This window comes from Sprattus sprattus, assembly GCF_963457725.1.
Source record: "Sprattus sprattus genome assembly, chromosome: 12".
NCBI classification, from domain to species: Eukaryota; Metazoa; Chordata; class Actinopteri; order Clupeiformes; family Clupeidae; genus Sprattus; species Sprattus sprattus.
This window is the reverse complement of record NC_137910.1, coordinates 13,246,981-13,263,462: the sequence shown is the minus strand read 5'-3', so window position 1 is coordinate 13,263,462 and position 16,482 is coordinate 13,246,981. Positions and strand designations below refer to the sequence as shown.

Genomic DNA, 16,482 nt, shown 5'->3' with positions numbered 1-16,482 from the left:
CGGATGAACAAACGTATATCTTCAGGTAGGTTTAACAAACGTATATCTCCAGGTAGATGAACACCAAATAAACCTTAAAACATAGACAACAACAACCTAGGCTAGCCTGTGGGATGCATGTATAATCTGTCAATGGTATCACATGCCAACAACCTGCAGCCTATTGCCACCTAACTAGTTCAAATTATCACAAAAAAAAGTCCAAATGAACCTCTACGCAGCCTATACATTAGTAAATGGCACCCAAGCTTGTTTTGCGTCCCTGCTGACACTGAAGCTGTCAGTGTCAAACATCCGAATGAACCCTCCTCATAATACAGGTTAGGCTGCTTTCCAGGAACGCCAAACATCATTCACTTGAAGTGGGTTCTCTTAGACAGCAGTGTATCTATAGATGAGCCCTATTTTTTATGATCTGATTGCAGGGGTTTTGAGTACAAAACACATCTAGTGACATCTTTCTTTAAGGGTGTCATTGCTGTGATTGGGGCAGTAGGCCTACTTTAATCACTGATATTGAGGTTGCTTTTTAGGCATAATAAGCATGTAGTTACAGGAGGAGGAATTTGGAATTATTTGTGAATTTCAGGGGATTAAACCTAACATTAACCTTAGTAGCTGATTGTCTGCCAAGTCCATACTCATCGCCTTTACTGTCTGCACTTCTTTTCATGTATCATTTACCTGTGCTTTACAGTACAACAATCAGAAAACGTGCATAGTAAATTTTATCCTGTTTTTCAAATCCACAGTCATCATTAATTATCAGTTTATTATCACTCCATATTACTGCCATCTTGATCGCCTTAGTAAATCATTGTTGCAAGGGATTCATTTAAAGATTGTACTTAATACTGCCAAGCTAAATCTGTTCAAGTCTTAAGAGCAAATTTGGTGTTGGGTTACGCTCCATAATAATTTCTATGAAAAATGTCTATGATAACACACCACAGAGTGACAGTATTCAAACTGAAAATCACAACAGCCTAATGTGTTGACAAAAGACAGCAAAGGAATTTCACTGTTAGACACGTGTGAGATTTTGAAGTGTTCAGGATTGAGCTGGTTAAATCTTGTTCTGTCTGGTCCTGGCAAACTGTTTACATACAGAAGGGGCTGATCCTTCAGTGGCTTTATACACAGTGTTGTTGTTTTTTTTTGTTCAGCTTCAAACATGAAAAAAGTAGTTGAGTCATTGTTTATGGGACGATATAGCAGTGTATGCATAGTATCAATGTGCACATCATCTCTTGCTATAGCTGTACTAAACTGTGCCGTGTTGTGACTTTTCTATGCCTATAAGAGCTGTAGTTGTGTAAAGATCAAAACTGCTCAGTCTTTGTGTTAAGATTCAGGTTAAATGATTATCAAAGCTTTAGTGGCTGTTGGGACTAAACTGGACTATGCAGAGCTCCAGCCTTCACTTCCCTCCATTGTATTGAAGCCACTGTGTGCATACAGACTTTATGTGCACATTACACTGTAAATTGCGCCTTTGAGCTAGCCTAACTGAACATACAGAATAGGGGAGGGGGAATGTAAAGCCCAGCCCGGAAGTCTGTGTTGTTAGAGCACCCCCTAACATTGTTGAAAAAACAAAACAAAGAGCTCTCTCTAGTGGCTGATTTGAAAGCCTTAATGTTTGTGATTCCAGCGCGAAAAGCCTCACGGCTCCACATGGAGTGGGTATCAATTTAAACAACCAGTGTTAGCAACTGAATGTTAATGACATAACGTTAGAGGTATGTTTAGAATGTAATCGATCTTTTTCTAAGAAAATCATGTACACTCTCAAGGAGATATAATGATTAACAACCAACAAGTGAGGTTGGAGAATTGATTTTTGTATAATTTCAGTTTTTTATATGATGGCACAGTTTTCTGCACAATAAGCATGATGTTTGTGCAAGTTTGTCTTTCTTTGGTTGTAACAATAGACAAAGGGCCAGCATAAAAGGCCGGATGTGTCCAAATGTCCATTGCACTAAGAATGGAGACACTGTCCACATTTCACTTCACTCTGTCCAGTCTTTGTTCCCCAATACCAAATACAAGAGCCATTCATTGTACTCTTACATGATATCAATTTGCTCTGTGGCAGGGACAGTTCAAGCCACAGAACGACAACCCTACAATTCCCAGCAGAGGAAATATAAACATTAATAGTACAGGGACATGATTGACATAAACGTTGCTTTGAAGAGCAATAGCACACTGGCTCATTTTCAGTATTCAGGAGTCGTGGCTTGGGCAGATTGAATTAGGGGGATGCTGTGGCCGACCAGCTTGGTTCCCAGGACTCGGCGATGTCACATGGCCATTTGTGTATTGTGCAACAAGGTCCCAGACTGGTAACCCAACCCGGGTCAAATAAACACTGGGAGTGTTTGCCCTTCAGCCCCCCCCCCCCCCAGACTTTTGCCCCCAGCACCAACTGCTATGCCTTCAAGTCAAGGTACTAGCCCTGCTTCCTGTGGCCAGTGTTTATACGTTTGTTTCAATGCCATCTGCTGAGTCAACCTACCCTATATCCACCCCCTCCAGCTCTTTTACCCTGTCACTCTCCTCTACATCTCTGCTGGCTTCCTGCTCAGTGTCCTGCAACAAGCTTTTAACGGATAGGCTTGTATGCTAGACCACCCACATGACCGACTGATGGGGAGCCTGCATCGCAAAGATGATGACTCACTGTCTGCAGAGCTGACTAAGGAGGGCCTCTCAAATCAAGGCTCTTCTCCAAGCACCAGACAATCATTGTGGGTGGCAGGTGGTGATGCTGTTGCAACAGAGTTTTGCTTATAGGTAACACCTCTTTTTATTGGTCTCTCAGCTTTCCTTACAGTTTTGTCAATAAAAAACAATATATATATATATATATATATATATATATTGTCATTTGAGCTCATTGTTAATGTATGCTAAATAGAATTAGATGGAATTAGAAAGACAAAAAAACTCGGACATAAACACGTTTTAGTGAGCAGAAAACTTGTCCAAATGGCTTTGGAAACAGGCACTGGAAATCTCATTACTGGTGAACAATGTGTGGTATTATCAGTCACTGTGCAGGACCTGATAAGGGCTTCTTTGGAATATGGCCAGTGTTGTGATACTGACAGCCTGTAGGTTATCAGTTAAACAGATTTTGATGGTTCACAACTTGTTCACACGGTTTACATTAAGTACCATCACAGAGGACAAGACAACAAAGAGGAAACTATTTAAGCCTGAATTTAACCCAGAAAAATTATAACAACAACAACATATTTTTTCAGAAGATGGGCAAAAGACAAAACACTCACTTGATTTTAGTTTTGATAATACTTTATTTTTTTATTCTATTTGGCCTCAGTGTTGCACAATTGGTCTAAGTCTACATGCCACAAGGAGGTAGTGATGGAATCAGGCATTTGACCATCAAGATTCACCCTTCCTTCATTCATGTCGCCACAGCGCTGCCCCCTCAGCAAAATACTAAATCATCGCACGGGGATGGATTAGGTGAAAGGGAACGCACTAAAGGTGATCAGTCATAGGCAGGTGAGCTGGACCTATAGAGCCACAGATACGTCAGGTGATGAGAAGGACTACCTAAGCTACTGCAGACCATGCAGGCTGGGGACCTGGGTCCAGAAGTGTACCGGAACCAGACAACTCCACAGTGGGCCTTGGAGCGGCTCTGGAGCTGAAGGGGAGCAGGAGGAGAGATGTGGGGTGGGGGTTCTGGAGTGCCCATCTGGACTGTACTTTGCTGAGGGTCTTGTTTTCTTCTTCAGTCCACATACTGCAGCTCTTATGTTGGTCTTGATTGCCCGAAGCGTAACTTTGCTCTTTAGAAACAAGACAGGGAAAACAGGGCAATTTTCAGTGGAACTGTATGTAGCAGAGTGCTGAAAAGGAACAGTATATGACCCGCATGATGATTTCAGCACTGTACAATGTTCACAATACCTGTGAGCCTTCTCTGAGCTACTATGTCGTCCACTTCCCTGGGAGGCACTCCTAAACTGAGCTTCAAGCCTGGAGTATATCCCTCCTGCATACTGAAACAATACCCAATGAAAGATGAGATCCAAAAAGATGCTTTTGCAGTGATTGACCACCGCCAGAACCGAGGTTATCAAGTACAACCCCGCTGAAGTAATATTATTTTTTACATAACTAAATATAATTAATACAAATATAAATTAATGTTGGTGCATATAATTTAACTAAGAGATGTGACACTTTTCTGAGTTGAATGTTTACCTCTTTCACGTCCTTGGATTTGCTCTGTTCTAGGTCACCAAACCTCAGCTTTGTGAGATGTCCAATAATTTCCACCATTCTCCGCTGATCTAAGACGCGGGTTGGAGAAAGAAAGGCTTGAGCAAATCAATGCAAAAAAAAAAAACAGATACTGAGAACAGAAGATGCCTGAGGACTTGAATAAAGGATCTATTTTGGTCATTCGCGTCGCAGCCACAGCTGTCAACCTGCTTCTTTTTTTAAACTTTAAAAAATAAATAAAGTCTATGAATAACTTTGTTCCTACACTGTACCAGGATATTGTATTTAGACAGAAATAAAGCATTTCAATTATTTTAGTGCACAGCACTTCAGACAAGTGTGGACAACACGCACATACCGTCTTCTCTCTGAGCGTCCTGGTTGAACCGCATGGATCGGGCGCTGTCCCATTTGCTCTTTTGAATGCTGACACTGAAACAAGGGAACATTTCACTTTTGAACACAAGCTAGCTCCCTTCAATGATCCAGTTTGGCTTTTTTATCACTGCATCTTGGTTAATCTTGACAATATTTACATGATCAGAATGGAATGATTACACACATCGCTAGCATAATATTGATTTGCAGAGTAAGACACTAGAGAAACAAGAAGCTGATTGGATTCAGTGTGTGTTTATTATGTATGCACACCCATGCCCCCCCCCCCCCTCCCCCTCCCTCTCTCTGTGTGTGTGTGTGTGTGTGTGTGTGTGTGTGTATATGTCTGTGTGTGATTGATTGAGAGAGAGGATTGACAGAATGATCACAGTACATGAGTTATAAGTGTACTCACGTAAATGGAGTGGAATCTCGTGAGGCAGCCTGTTGTTGACCAAAACAAAGAGAAGAGTCAGGGCTATATTTCATTGCTCAATGGCACATACACTGGAGAGATAAGAGACAGGAGAGCCACCTTCTCTGCACCCTTCTCTTTGCGCTGAAAGCTGGGTGAGGACACCTGCCTCTTCAGTGGTCTGTTTGCCCTCCTTGCTTTCTTCGCAGCTAACCAGAAGAACAAAACAATTTTCAGAACATATTTATTACAGTATTGTAATAGTATTTGTAGCACAGCAATGTACACATGGTTTAATATAAAAGCATCAACAAAACCACTGCTGCCATCTACTGGCTGCTCCTTGTAAAGGCATATGACCTTGCTTCTTTGAAACCTCCTCTTCATCCCCGACCTCATCTTCAGTGACCTCTGAGCCGGTGGTGTAATCCTCATCCTCAGAGAGCAGAGACTGTGAACGCTGCAGGAAGTCCAATTCATTTCAACAGAGAACGGACACAACTCACTGGATAATGCACACTGCATTAATAACATTTCTTGAATGGAATGAAAAAAGCTTTACACAAACCAGCTGCAGACTCCAGTTCTTCAGCAGTGAAAACTGCAATAAAGGGTACAAATATTGAATTTATTGCAAGACAATCAATAGTTAATGAAGCATGTTAAGTGAGGGTCAGATGATAACTCACAGCAGTGGTCTCTCCTGGTCTGAGGCAGGAGAGGACACCAGGTTCCAAAAGGATATCGCAGTCTGTTGGCTTCTCTCCTGTAGGAGGGGACTCCACAGGACTAACACACACACACACACACACACACACACACACACACACACACACACACACACAAACACAAACACAAACACAAACGTTGAATGAATGCTGTTATAAGACAGACAAGTTAACCATTCAGTACGGTAATGATCTTGATGATTCTGTTGCAGTTTCAAGGGAGGCATGTGTGCATAATAATATCTGTGGGTGTTTGGGAATTGGGGTCTGTTAAATGTGTCTCTTACCTCTCAGGTTGTGGGGTGAGGGTCACGCATACAGCATCCCTGTGGAGCAGAAGGTCATTGAGCAGCCGTATCTCTGCCGTGTTTACCGGATGGCCACTGCAGTCACCACTGTCTGCGGCACTAACCACATGATCCCGCATCTTACAACCCTGAATACAACACACGACCCATGCTTATGTTTGAGGGCTATCGGAAGGCCCAGTAGCAGAATTAGCGTCAAACAAGGTCAGAGTTTGGACATGACGTGTCCCCTCTTCATGGCAGCGTCCAGAAATAGCCGGACTGGCATGAGAGTTGGCATGGGACCAGCTGACATACCTTGGGCATGCATGTGGGGTCAAAGCGCAGCACTCTCTGGTTGCAGCAGGGGTAGATGCCCGTGCCGTGCCAGGCCTGCTCTGCCCCCATGCCCGCGTACACCACCGCCTCGGGGTGATATTTGCAGTGGGACAGCTCAGTGCATAAAAATTTCTATGGAGAAGAGATATAGGACACAAGTGCTCAGCCAACACAATACAAACCTCTAAAATAAGCCAATACTCACCTTTTTTGGTGTGTTAAGTTACGATAAGGAGCAGTCTTGATGCAGTAGAACACCACCCACAAAGATGACTGCAAGCATTTATCTTTGGTGAACTAAAAATTAAACTCTATTTTGTCACGCTGAGTTATAAAAGTCGCATGAAGCTTCTCCTACTTAAAAGTACTATGGTTAAACATCATCAGCTCAAACAGAGCAATTCATCCATCTATAATATCCAATAACGTCTTTACATAGCACCAAGTAAAACAACGAAACCCAGCGGCCTTGCGTACTTTGGCAATGTGCTCACCTGTTTACAGCAGGAGCAGGAGAGGGCGTTGATGGTTCCCCAGATCCTCCAGTAGACCAGCACCCACGACTTCAGCTCCTCATACAAACCATTCAGGAAGTCATGGACCTCCCAGCCCTTGTGTCTGCGGATCACACAACAAGAACTTTAAACCAACTTTCGCTTCAAAAAGAGAACCATTTGTGCAACCAGAGGGGACTATGCCGCGACCTTGGTTCAGCAACGGAACTACAGGGAATTAACTATTACTATTGAGAGTTAAAAGGCCCACGAGGGTCTTGTTCACCTGGTGTGAGAGTATATGATGTTGCCATGAGGGTCAATGTTGATTCTCCCTGGTACACAGGGGATCTGTCTCTCAGTGTTCTTGGTTAGTAGTTTGAGGCAGAGACCACACCTGGGAAGAGGCAGACGTGACAGTGAAACGTCGAACTGCAAGCGATAATGTTGCATTCATAATAATTATTATTATCATTTTTTTTATTATTATTGTTTTTGCACTATATCCTTGTTTTTATGTTTATTTGATGTCTATTTTTATGTGGATCACTGTGCATGTCATTTCTTTGTGCACGTAATGTATTTGCTGTAAAGCACTTTGAGCTGCATTCTTTCGCATGAAAGGTGCTATATAAATACATTTTATTATTATTATTATTATTATTATTCAAACCATCAGAAAGGCCTTTCTAACCTGTACAGAGAGGCAGCATTCCCTGGCGAGTCGGGGTTCTCGTGGTCGGGGTCGAAGAGCCTCTCAATCTTTTTCTGAAATAATTTGCTTCAACAGAGATCACACACATTTAAGAAGGGTAATTCACAAAAACATATAACCATAACAACTTCATCACACTATGACATTGTTTTATACAGAACATAGAATAGAAAAAGATAATAAATCCTAAAATGTACCTTTTGAATTTGTCCTTTTTGTCCTTGATCTCATCTGCGTCGTTGTGACTGAACAGGTCGCCTATGCGTGCAGCCAGGTTGCTGTTGATGCAGTTCATATTGCATGGCGTTGCTACGATTGCGGTCATGTTTTCGTGACAGAACTGAATGCAATCTTCAACCTATTGAGTCATGAAAAGAAACCACTGTCTTAAATGCCAACACCTTCCATTTCTTCAAACATAAAGACACCTATCTTTTACAGCTGAACTAGTCATTAACACACTGCTGTAGCATACAATTACCCCAATTTATGGTCAGCATGCACGCAGCATGCTATGAACACAAAATCACAATGGCTTCACAAGGCTTCACACAGGCACCACACTTACTAATGTATCCATCTTCAAGAATTCGGAGGAGATCAGGATTGAGATCACATTGCTGGGTTCTGTAACCGACAAACACCACAAAACCCACCACGTGACAAATGGCCTGAAGTAGAACCCGCATGACACATACCACAAGCACCCACACCAGCACAGCACAGGTCATGTCCCCCACCCCACACAGCACTGGCAGAAATGGATAAACCAAGCACCAACAACCATCTATCATGAGCATTGCTAATATGGAGCCCCACACACACACACACACACACACACACACACACACACACACACACACACACACACACACACACACACACACACACACACACACACACACACACACACACACACACACACACACACACACACACACACACACACACACACACACACACACACACACACACACACACACACACACACACACACACACACAGTCAAAGTGAAGAGGGGGAAAAAAGAGACAAGCTTGAGTGGTTTTACCAAGTTTGGGCTTCTCGTGGTGGCTCTCAGGGTCTGTGTTCCTCTTGACGTAGTTCATGAGCCAGTCGAAGATCTGCACGTCACAGTGCACCGAGATATCCACCTCCTCCCAGCGCTGGGAGTCCACCGACAGATACTCAGCGAAGTAGCGCATCTCACTGACCAGGAGGTCCCGGGGGCACCCAAAATCCTGCTTCAGGTTCTTAGCCTCGTCGCACACGTGGATGACCATGTTGAGACTGCAGGGGAGAATGAGAATGGAACTTGGTTACAGTCACTGGCAGGACTGATCGAGTTAAGATAGCTCCCCGTTAGCTGTTAACCCTGTTAGTTGAAGTTTTTTTTTCTTGACATAACCCAGCTGCGGACGACCTTACCTCTTCCCTCCGTTAACCTTCTCGCCCACTTCTGAGGTCACCTCGCTCTCATTCTCAGCCGCTGACCCCCTCCCAGGGGGCATCACACTTAGCCCTGTGCACAGACCACACAAACGTCTCGTAAGACCAGGAACGCTGCTGCTGCTCAAAGGTCTTGTATTTTGGAAACACCAGAAAGATTCCATCTCTTATCCCTCGTATGCCGTTTGCAGGATGCCGGTGCTTCATCACACCTTTTCAATGCCCACCTGAAACTGAGATAGTGCTCTGGATGGCTCGTGTGTCTCCTGTGTCTCCCGTGAGCTCCAACAAAGAGGATTTGATGTAGGAGGAGAGGGTGTCTGACGGTGAGCCCCCCCCTACTGTCAGAGGGTTACACTGCTCATCCACGAGAGGGAAACTACCAGTGCTTTTCAGCTCCTCAAACCTCCGCGCACACTGCACAGGAAATACGGATTAAGTCTTAATGATCATGACCAACGGGGGTACATCTTATAATAAAGATACTCCATAATTAGATACTAACTGAAAACACATAGTTTTATATCATCTAAGGGCACCTCCCTCCATAGAAGGGCAGTGTTTTAGAGAAAAGATAATAATAATAAGAAGAAGAAACTTCATTTATATAGCACCTTTCATGCAAAAGAATGCAGCTCAAAGTGCAAGAATGCAGCTCAAAAAGATGACTGATTTAATGAGATAAATAAGGACTATAGATAAGTGGTTGGAAGTGGCTACTGACTCTTAACTAGTAAAATGGCAAAACCACTGGAAACGACGTTTACCTCCTTTGGTGTGAAACCAGGGACCAGCTTAGCCACACTCTCCCAGTTAATGGGCTGTGGCATTGCCCACAGTGAGCTGAGTACCATGTCCAGGGCCAATGTGCTGTTGTCATTGGGGAAATTGTTGTTGACTGAGCACAGACGACTCATTCTGAGAGGGATACATTTAAAAATGATTGTAACTGTGTGTGACTCAATCAGTAGAAGACAATAGCTCTGCATGACAATACCCGTTTTATGACACAGCGACTCTGACACTGTTTAAAACAAATCGGACTGTTTGAGCACACACTCAGACCGACTATGTGTTTGGACTTGAGATCAAGCTCAAACTGCTGCCATCATATCTTAATATTATATCATATTAAGACAAGACAAATAACAGTTTATGGGCTTATGGCTGAGTGGGATATCAAGACTTACTTGCATACTCTTGTGATTCTCTTAATGCAACGACTCCCCTCTTCTGTCGGCTGCTGTCATCAGATAACCTTCCTTCTTCGGTGCACTGGTGTGGAGGGCAGGTTCTCTCTAAAGTAGTATGTTACAATTTGTAAGCATATCAATGTATAACAAATACTACATCGCTACACTGGAGAGTGTCAACAACTTAGTGCAAAAGCTTGTTAGCTTGCTACCCAGCTAGGATATAATAGCTAGCTTATTTATTGAGGCCAGTTAGCCACTTTGACAACCCCAAATGTTGGCCATCATCACTGTCATAGACTGTTGAAAGGTTACTCACAATCATTACTTCACTGTTGTTTTAGTATTTGAGTCAGCGGAGGCTTTCGTCGTTTCAGCTGATGAGTAGACAACAATTTGAGCAATCATTAGCTAGGTAGCTAACTACAAGTAGCATCGCAGTAAGGTAGTTACCAGAGACATGCCGAATAATTCAGTGTTGAACACAAAATCTAACTATCTACTGCAGCAGCGGGCATCCTCCTCCCATCATCCCATAAAACCGACACAGCGGCAAATTGACAGACGGCTAAGAGACGCAATCATCGCAATGCCTAGGGAGGGAACAGCTTAGTTGGACTTATGTAAAAGCTTACTCGGGCCTATCATTTCTAATGGTAGGACCTAGTTATCCAATCTCTCCTACGTTTGCTCGTGCTCTTCCGGTGCCGCAGTGCAGCAGGTGCAAATATGCGTCCCCGTTGCTGGGTGACGGCAATGACTTTTTTTTTTTTTTTACCATTCACACCCTCTTTAAATGCTTTCTCATCCACGATAACAAAAGGCAGTCAGCGCAGGGCAGACATACTACCTACCCGGTGGTCGTTCCCCCAAGAAAAAAACTATCACATGTTTAAAACAGAATGATACATGTCAGTTAAAGTAATGTACTCTAATTAAAGAGTAACTCTCTAAGTAACTAAAGTGTTTCTGTGTATGTGCAACACTCATAAAGAACCGAGACCAAACAATGGCTTGTTGTTGCTAGTGCTTCAAACGGAAATGTAAAGTTTTCTTAGTTTAAACTGTAAAATGAAAAAGACAACCAATGCAGCGTGCTTTCACCCATCATTATTTTGCAATACCACCATCTGCTGGTGAAAGGAAAACCTCAGTGTTCCCTTATATTGCCGCTAGATGGTAGTATTGCATGGACTTCAGCGTAACGCCAACATAAGTTCATTGCAGTGAACAGGTCAAGCTGGTCTTTTTGGTTTTCACTAAAATATTTAATTCAAGTCAACAAGTATGCCATCAGTAATCAGTCACCAGTTTTGTGAAGGCCTATATGGATTATGTTGGCAACCCGGTTTTGGGATGCAGGTCAGATGCCTGGTTATTTGCTGTTGACAATTTGTTATTGTTGTATAAAACGATGTACTGTAGTCACAAACAGACAAGAGTTAATTGGAAATATTTATTCCCAAAATAACTGCAAATATTTACATAATTACACAGTCGATTCAAGGAGAATTAACAGGCAATAATTAAATAACGGCAGAAAAAGTGCATTTTCAGGAAGGATTCAAAATTAAAATCATATTCAAATGGATTAGCAAGAAAAGACATCTGTCTAAACTGGTATACATTATGTGGTTCATTCGTATGCTTTGAAATATCTATAGAATACACACCATGAGGCTGTTGCAATTCTAACAATGGAGTATATTCCCTGTTAATGAGGGGTGTATGTTTAATGGTGTTTTCAACCAATTCATAACTTAAAGAAAGCATTAATATCTCCTTTCTTGCTTGCTTTCCTCACCAATAAAATCTAATGTGTGTTATGAAGACACATTATGGTTCAACTCATGTTATGGCTTTCATCCAACTAACAATTATCCTCAATTCAATACAGTTTTTTTTATGCAATTGTATGTTTTCACTGATTAACTTTCAAAATACAGTGACAGAGTAATCTTTAATCACAGCCTTATATAAAAGGACAAACACTTTCTCTTTTACACATAAATCTCCAGCGAAAAAACTGAACATGAAGCGAACCAGATAAAAGAATGGATGATAAATCTGCACACTTCTCTCTGTAGAAAATGAGTCTTCTGTTCGCTCACTGGGCGATAAAGCATGGTTTTGGGGCCGTGTGGTGTACCAGTGTCCGTGAAGGGCCTATCTATGTCGCAGTGTAGCCACACACAGCTCCATTCTCCAGTCCTACTGCTGGGGCACGGGGACGGGGATGGGCACAGGTCACCTGATACGGTGACAAGGGAATGAAATGGAACCGCACACAGAGCTCCCGATACATTCTAAAGCACGCATCCCTATAACAGATCCATCTTTACTACTGTGCTCAAGGGAGGGGGACATGGGGCTGGCGTTTCCCGGAATACTGACTCCAGCATCTCTTCCGGGCAACTGGGAGGCAGTGCTGAGGCAGGGTGGGTGCCAGAGGCTGAGGCCGAGGCCAGACCTGGCTGGGGGGCCTGCTGCTGCTGCGCCAGCCTCTCCACCTCTGCTTGCCTCCTACCTTTCCGCTTGCCAAGGACCTTCACGTAGTTGGCCGGAACCAGGCCTGTGGTCTGGCTGCCCAAACTGGCCAGCAACCAGCCTCGAATCCGAGGCTGTTGCTCTGCACATACAGAAAGGAGGCGGGGGGGGGGGGGGGGGGGGGTGACACATCACAAAACATTGTTTTCAGTTGAAGGACATCTCCCATGAGGCTGACAGATCGGTTTACTTTTATATTTACTGTAGTCACAAACAGACAAGACAGTTTATTGGAAATCTTTATTCCCAAAATAACTGTCTATATTATTTTCATAATTACACAGTTGATTCAAGGTGAATTAACAGGCAATAATTAATTAAAACGTATAACAGCAAAGAAAACATGAAGTGAGAGATGCCATGACTTCCGCCCTCCTCCTTACCTTTGGGTGCAAGATTGAGCATGTCTCCAGCCTGACAGGACATCTCTTCCTCCGAGGCAGCCGTGAAGTCAAACTCCGCTCGGGCCACTACATGGTCATCCTCTCCGCTCGCCCAGTTGGTGGCTGGAATGGGATTTCAGAATTACAAATCATGCAGGTGAACACTCAGAGCTATCCTCTGATGTCTCATTAAAATAAACTACATAGCTTTTTGCATAACTTTGACATAACTACAGTCGTGGCCAAAGGTTTTAAAGACACAATTATACATTTTCACAAAGTTTGCTGCTTCAATGTCTAACCCTAGATGTTACTATGGAAGACTAAAGTATAATTACAAACATTGAATTAGTGTTAAAGGCTTTTATTGACAATTCCATAAAGTTAATGCAGTCCATATTTGCAGTGTTGACCCTTCTTTTTCAAGACCTCTGCAATCCGCCCTGGCATGCTGTCAGTTAACTTCTGGGCCATATCCTGACTGAGGGCAGCCCATTCTTGCATTATCAATGCTTGGAGTTTGTCAGATTTTTTTTGTTTTGTTTGTCCACCCGCCTCTTGAGGATTGATCACAAGTTCTCAATGGGATTAAGGTCTGGGGAGTTTCCTGGCCAATGGACCCAAAGTATCAATGTTTTGTTCCCCGAGCCACTTAGTTATCAGTTTTGCCTTATGGCAAAGTGCTCCATCATGCTGGAAAAGGCATTTTTTATCACCAAACTTCTCCTGAATGGTTGGGAGAAGTTGCTCTCGGAGGATGTGTTGGTACCATTCTTTATTCATGGCTGTGTTCTTAGGCAAAATCTCAGTCAGGATGTGGCCCAGAAGTTCATTGACAGCTTGCCAGGGCGGATTGCAGGTCTTGAAAAAGAAGGGTCAACACTGCAAATATTGACTCTTTTCATTAACTTCATGTAATTGTCAATAAAAGCCTTTGACACTTATTAAATGTTTTTATACTTCAGTCTTCCATAGTAAAACATTTTAAAGAAAATGCGGAAACAAAAACTTGTAGCCTTGAAGTGCAGATACAGCATACAAAAACAAAACACATGTGGTCATGAGGTGCAGATGCAACATACAACCACAAAAACGTGCAGACCTCCAGTGCCAGCTTACTTACACAACGACAATGCCTCATACTGTCAAAAATGTATGTGGAACAATTATTCTCATACAAACATCACCTCACACTGTTCGCACCTGTTTCTTCCGGCCCTTCGGCAGACCGCAGGAGCTTCCAGATCAGGTAAGGTCCTCCAAGAACCACAGCGAAGAACAGGAAAATAGGCCAAGACTTTACGGCCCGAGGTTCGTTACTTGCTCCGCCGGATGATAGGGCAATCGTTGCTGTGGCCTCACTGTCGGCCCACAGATCCTCCACCTCCGCGTCGCGGCGCAGTCCAAGAAGCCTCTGTAGTCGGCGGTAGAAGTAGCGCAACGTGCGCACCAGCGCAAACGCTGACAATACTTTGGCAAAGTGTGCGCGCAGCCGGGAGAAGTGGTTGGCTACGTCCAGTACTGCACGGAAACTGTTGTAGACAGCTGAATAGGTGGCATCCATCATCATACTCACAGATGAGAAGGCGTGGACTATGCTCTCGATGGACTGGAAGGCCCCGCGGCTACTCTCCTCCGCCTGTTGGACGAAGCGACTAGGCTGGGTCTCCTCCATACCAAACCGACTGTAACCCATAGCGCCTCCACCAACTCCATACCCCCCATACGGATTGTAACCACCATACATGGAGTTCCCACCATACATGGAGCTCCCCCCATAGTGGCCGTAAGAGGATGGGAAGGAGCCGAAGCCCGGGCGGTAGGACTGCTGGACGGGTCTCGGGGGCAAAGGAGGTGCTACCCGTGTCAGCCCAGGGGGGGCTGAGGTGGACGGACCGACCGGCGCAGATAATCCAAAGTCTGTGGAACTGGAGAAGAGTAACATTATAGCAGCTTGAGGCCACACCATACAACATGTGATTATGTACATATCTGGATTAAGTTATGCACCAGGGACAGGGTTATTGCGGACAGTTTTAAAGTCACTAGTCTTGTCGAAGTCAGAATTCGCTTTTGCCGAGTCTGTAATGATTATCTGAGCAGATAATAAACTTCGACGAACTCTTGGCATTTAATGCTCATACGTGATTGTAACAACACAATAAAGTAAAACACTTGCATCTTCAACACGGAAAACGATAACAAGTTAATTAATATTACGTAATGTCTTTAGTGTCCATAATTAATTGCCTGACAAGGAAATGTGGCTAACTACCTGACGTGAAGGTATGATACCTTCTTCAAAACTGGCAAAAGGGTTCAGTTGTTTCAATTCAAATACAGACTAGTGTCTTTCAATAACCTAATGAACACGTATTACATTTGCACAACTTCAATACAGCTAGCTAGTAAACTACATCTGCCTAGTGGGGCATCTAACCTTCCTGCCAATGCACATAAACAAAACAGGCCCCTCTCTCAGGCCCCGCTATACACTGCGAGGGAAAAGGAAGGCTAACCAGTCTGTTAGCCAGCTACCAAGCTAACTTACTATTGAGTTAGCTAGTCACGTTGGGTATTTTCTAGGGGGTAAGTTGATACTAACCGATAGCCCAGAGGCGCATTTATTGCCCCAGGAATCCGTCTCTCCCAAGGTTTTGGGGGAGGCTGTGACATCCTTCAAAATGGTTGAAAAAAGAAGCTATATTTTTCAAGATCTCCGACCCTCCGAAGCTTGGCTAGCCAGCTACTCGAACCAGAACCTCTACGATCGAAGAAGACTAGTGCCCAGACCAAACCAATCAACTACAGCTCGATCAACGGTGCATTTTAAAGTGTTGATTAGTTTAGGCTGCGAAAATGTTGCTTTTATATTTGGTTACTTATTATTTTACTGTCATTGAATCACAACATCAAGTGTTATTATTTGCCTAGTCCGTTCGAACTTAACCGAATGCCTTGCTGTGAGTGGATCTGCAAGTAGCATACCATGTTAAGAATGCAGTCTAAGAGTGCGTCCACACTAGCCCGGGTAAACGTAGAAACATGTCTGATAGTCTTTATCACTTTACAATTTTAATCAAGACGAGTGGTCAATTCAGCTCCGCTCAAAGCATGTAAATAATGCTTTATTTTTAACAGGCGTTACAATTCATTGAATGTATTATAATATCAGTTTGAGACGAACTAGGGGATAGGCTTCTAACATCATGAACCATCCCATATCCATATGGACCAGTCGAGTAGGCAAATAGATTATACCGGTATAGTGTGATGAGTGATGAT

At 43.4% G+C, this 16,482-nt stretch overlaps 2 protein-coding genes across 2 annotated transcripts; both read right to left on the bottom strand.

The window, feature by feature from the left end:
• Positions 1-3,492: 3,492 nt before the first annotated feature.
• Positions 3,493-10,813, bottom strand: sanbr (SANT and BTB domain regulator of CSR). The gene is made up of 22 exons (XM_080849275.1): positions 10,721-10,813; positions 10,265-10,372; positions 9,842-9,992; positions 9,302-9,491; positions 9,054-9,147; positions 8,677-8,915; positions 8,194-8,252; positions 7,823-7,983; positions 7,605-7,691; positions 7,197-7,307; positions 6,911-7,034; positions 6,396-6,548; positions 6,078-6,226; positions 5,752-5,851; positions 5,625-5,663; positions 5,423-5,522; positions 5,183-5,271; positions 5,063-5,091; positions 4,628-4,701; positions 4,249-4,337; positions 3,952-4,043; positions 3,493-3,830 (listed from the first exon to the last, which is right to left on the bottom strand). Exons 3-22 carry the CDS (start codon positions 9,989-9,991, stop codon positions 3,794-3,796), a joined length of 2,166 nt encoding a protein of 721 aa, XP_080705401.1. The 5' UTR covers position 9,992; positions 10,265-10,372; positions 10,721-10,813; the 3' UTR covers positions 3,493-3,793.
• Positions 10,814-11,709: 896 nt separating this feature from the next.
• On the bottom strand, positions 11,710-15,949 carry pex13 (peroxisomal biogenesis factor 13). The gene is made up of 4 exons (XM_080849407.1): positions 15,803-15,949; positions 14,401-15,125; positions 13,198-13,320; positions 11,710-12,896 (listed from the first exon to the last, which is right to left on the bottom strand). Exons 1-4 carry the CDS (start codon positions 15,871-15,873, stop codon positions 12,589-12,591), a joined length of 1,227 nt encoding a protein of 408 aa, XP_080705533.1. The 5' UTR covers positions 15,874-15,949; the 3' UTR covers positions 11,710-12,588.
• Between the last annotated feature and the right edge of the window lie 533 nt (positions 15,950-16,482).

Coding starts and splice junctions, on each gene's coding strand:
- pex13 (XM_080849407.1), bottom strand. CDS start 15,873: ATGTCACAGCCTCCCCCAAAACCTTGGGAGAGACGGATTCCTGGGGCA. Junction 13,321..14,400: donor CGAAGGGCCGGAAGAAACAG/GTGCGAACAGTG, acceptor ATCCCATTCCAG/CCACCAACTGGGCGAGCGGA. Junction 12,897..13,197: donor GCTCAATCTTGCACCCAAAG/GTAAGGAGGAGG, acceptor CTGTATGTGCAG/AGCAACAGCCTCGGATTCGA.
- sanbr (XM_080849275.1), bottom strand. CDS start 9,991: ATGAGTCGTCTGTGCTCAGTCAACAACAATTTCCCCAATGACAACAGC. Junction 9,492..9,841: donor CTGGTTTCACACCAAAGGAG/GTAAACGTCGTT, acceptor TTTCCTGTGCAG/TGTGCGCGGAGGTTTGAGGA. Junction 4,702..5,062: donor CGAGATTCCACTCCATTTAC/GTGAGTACACTT, acceptor CCCTTGTTTCAG/TGTCAGCATTCAAAAGAGCA.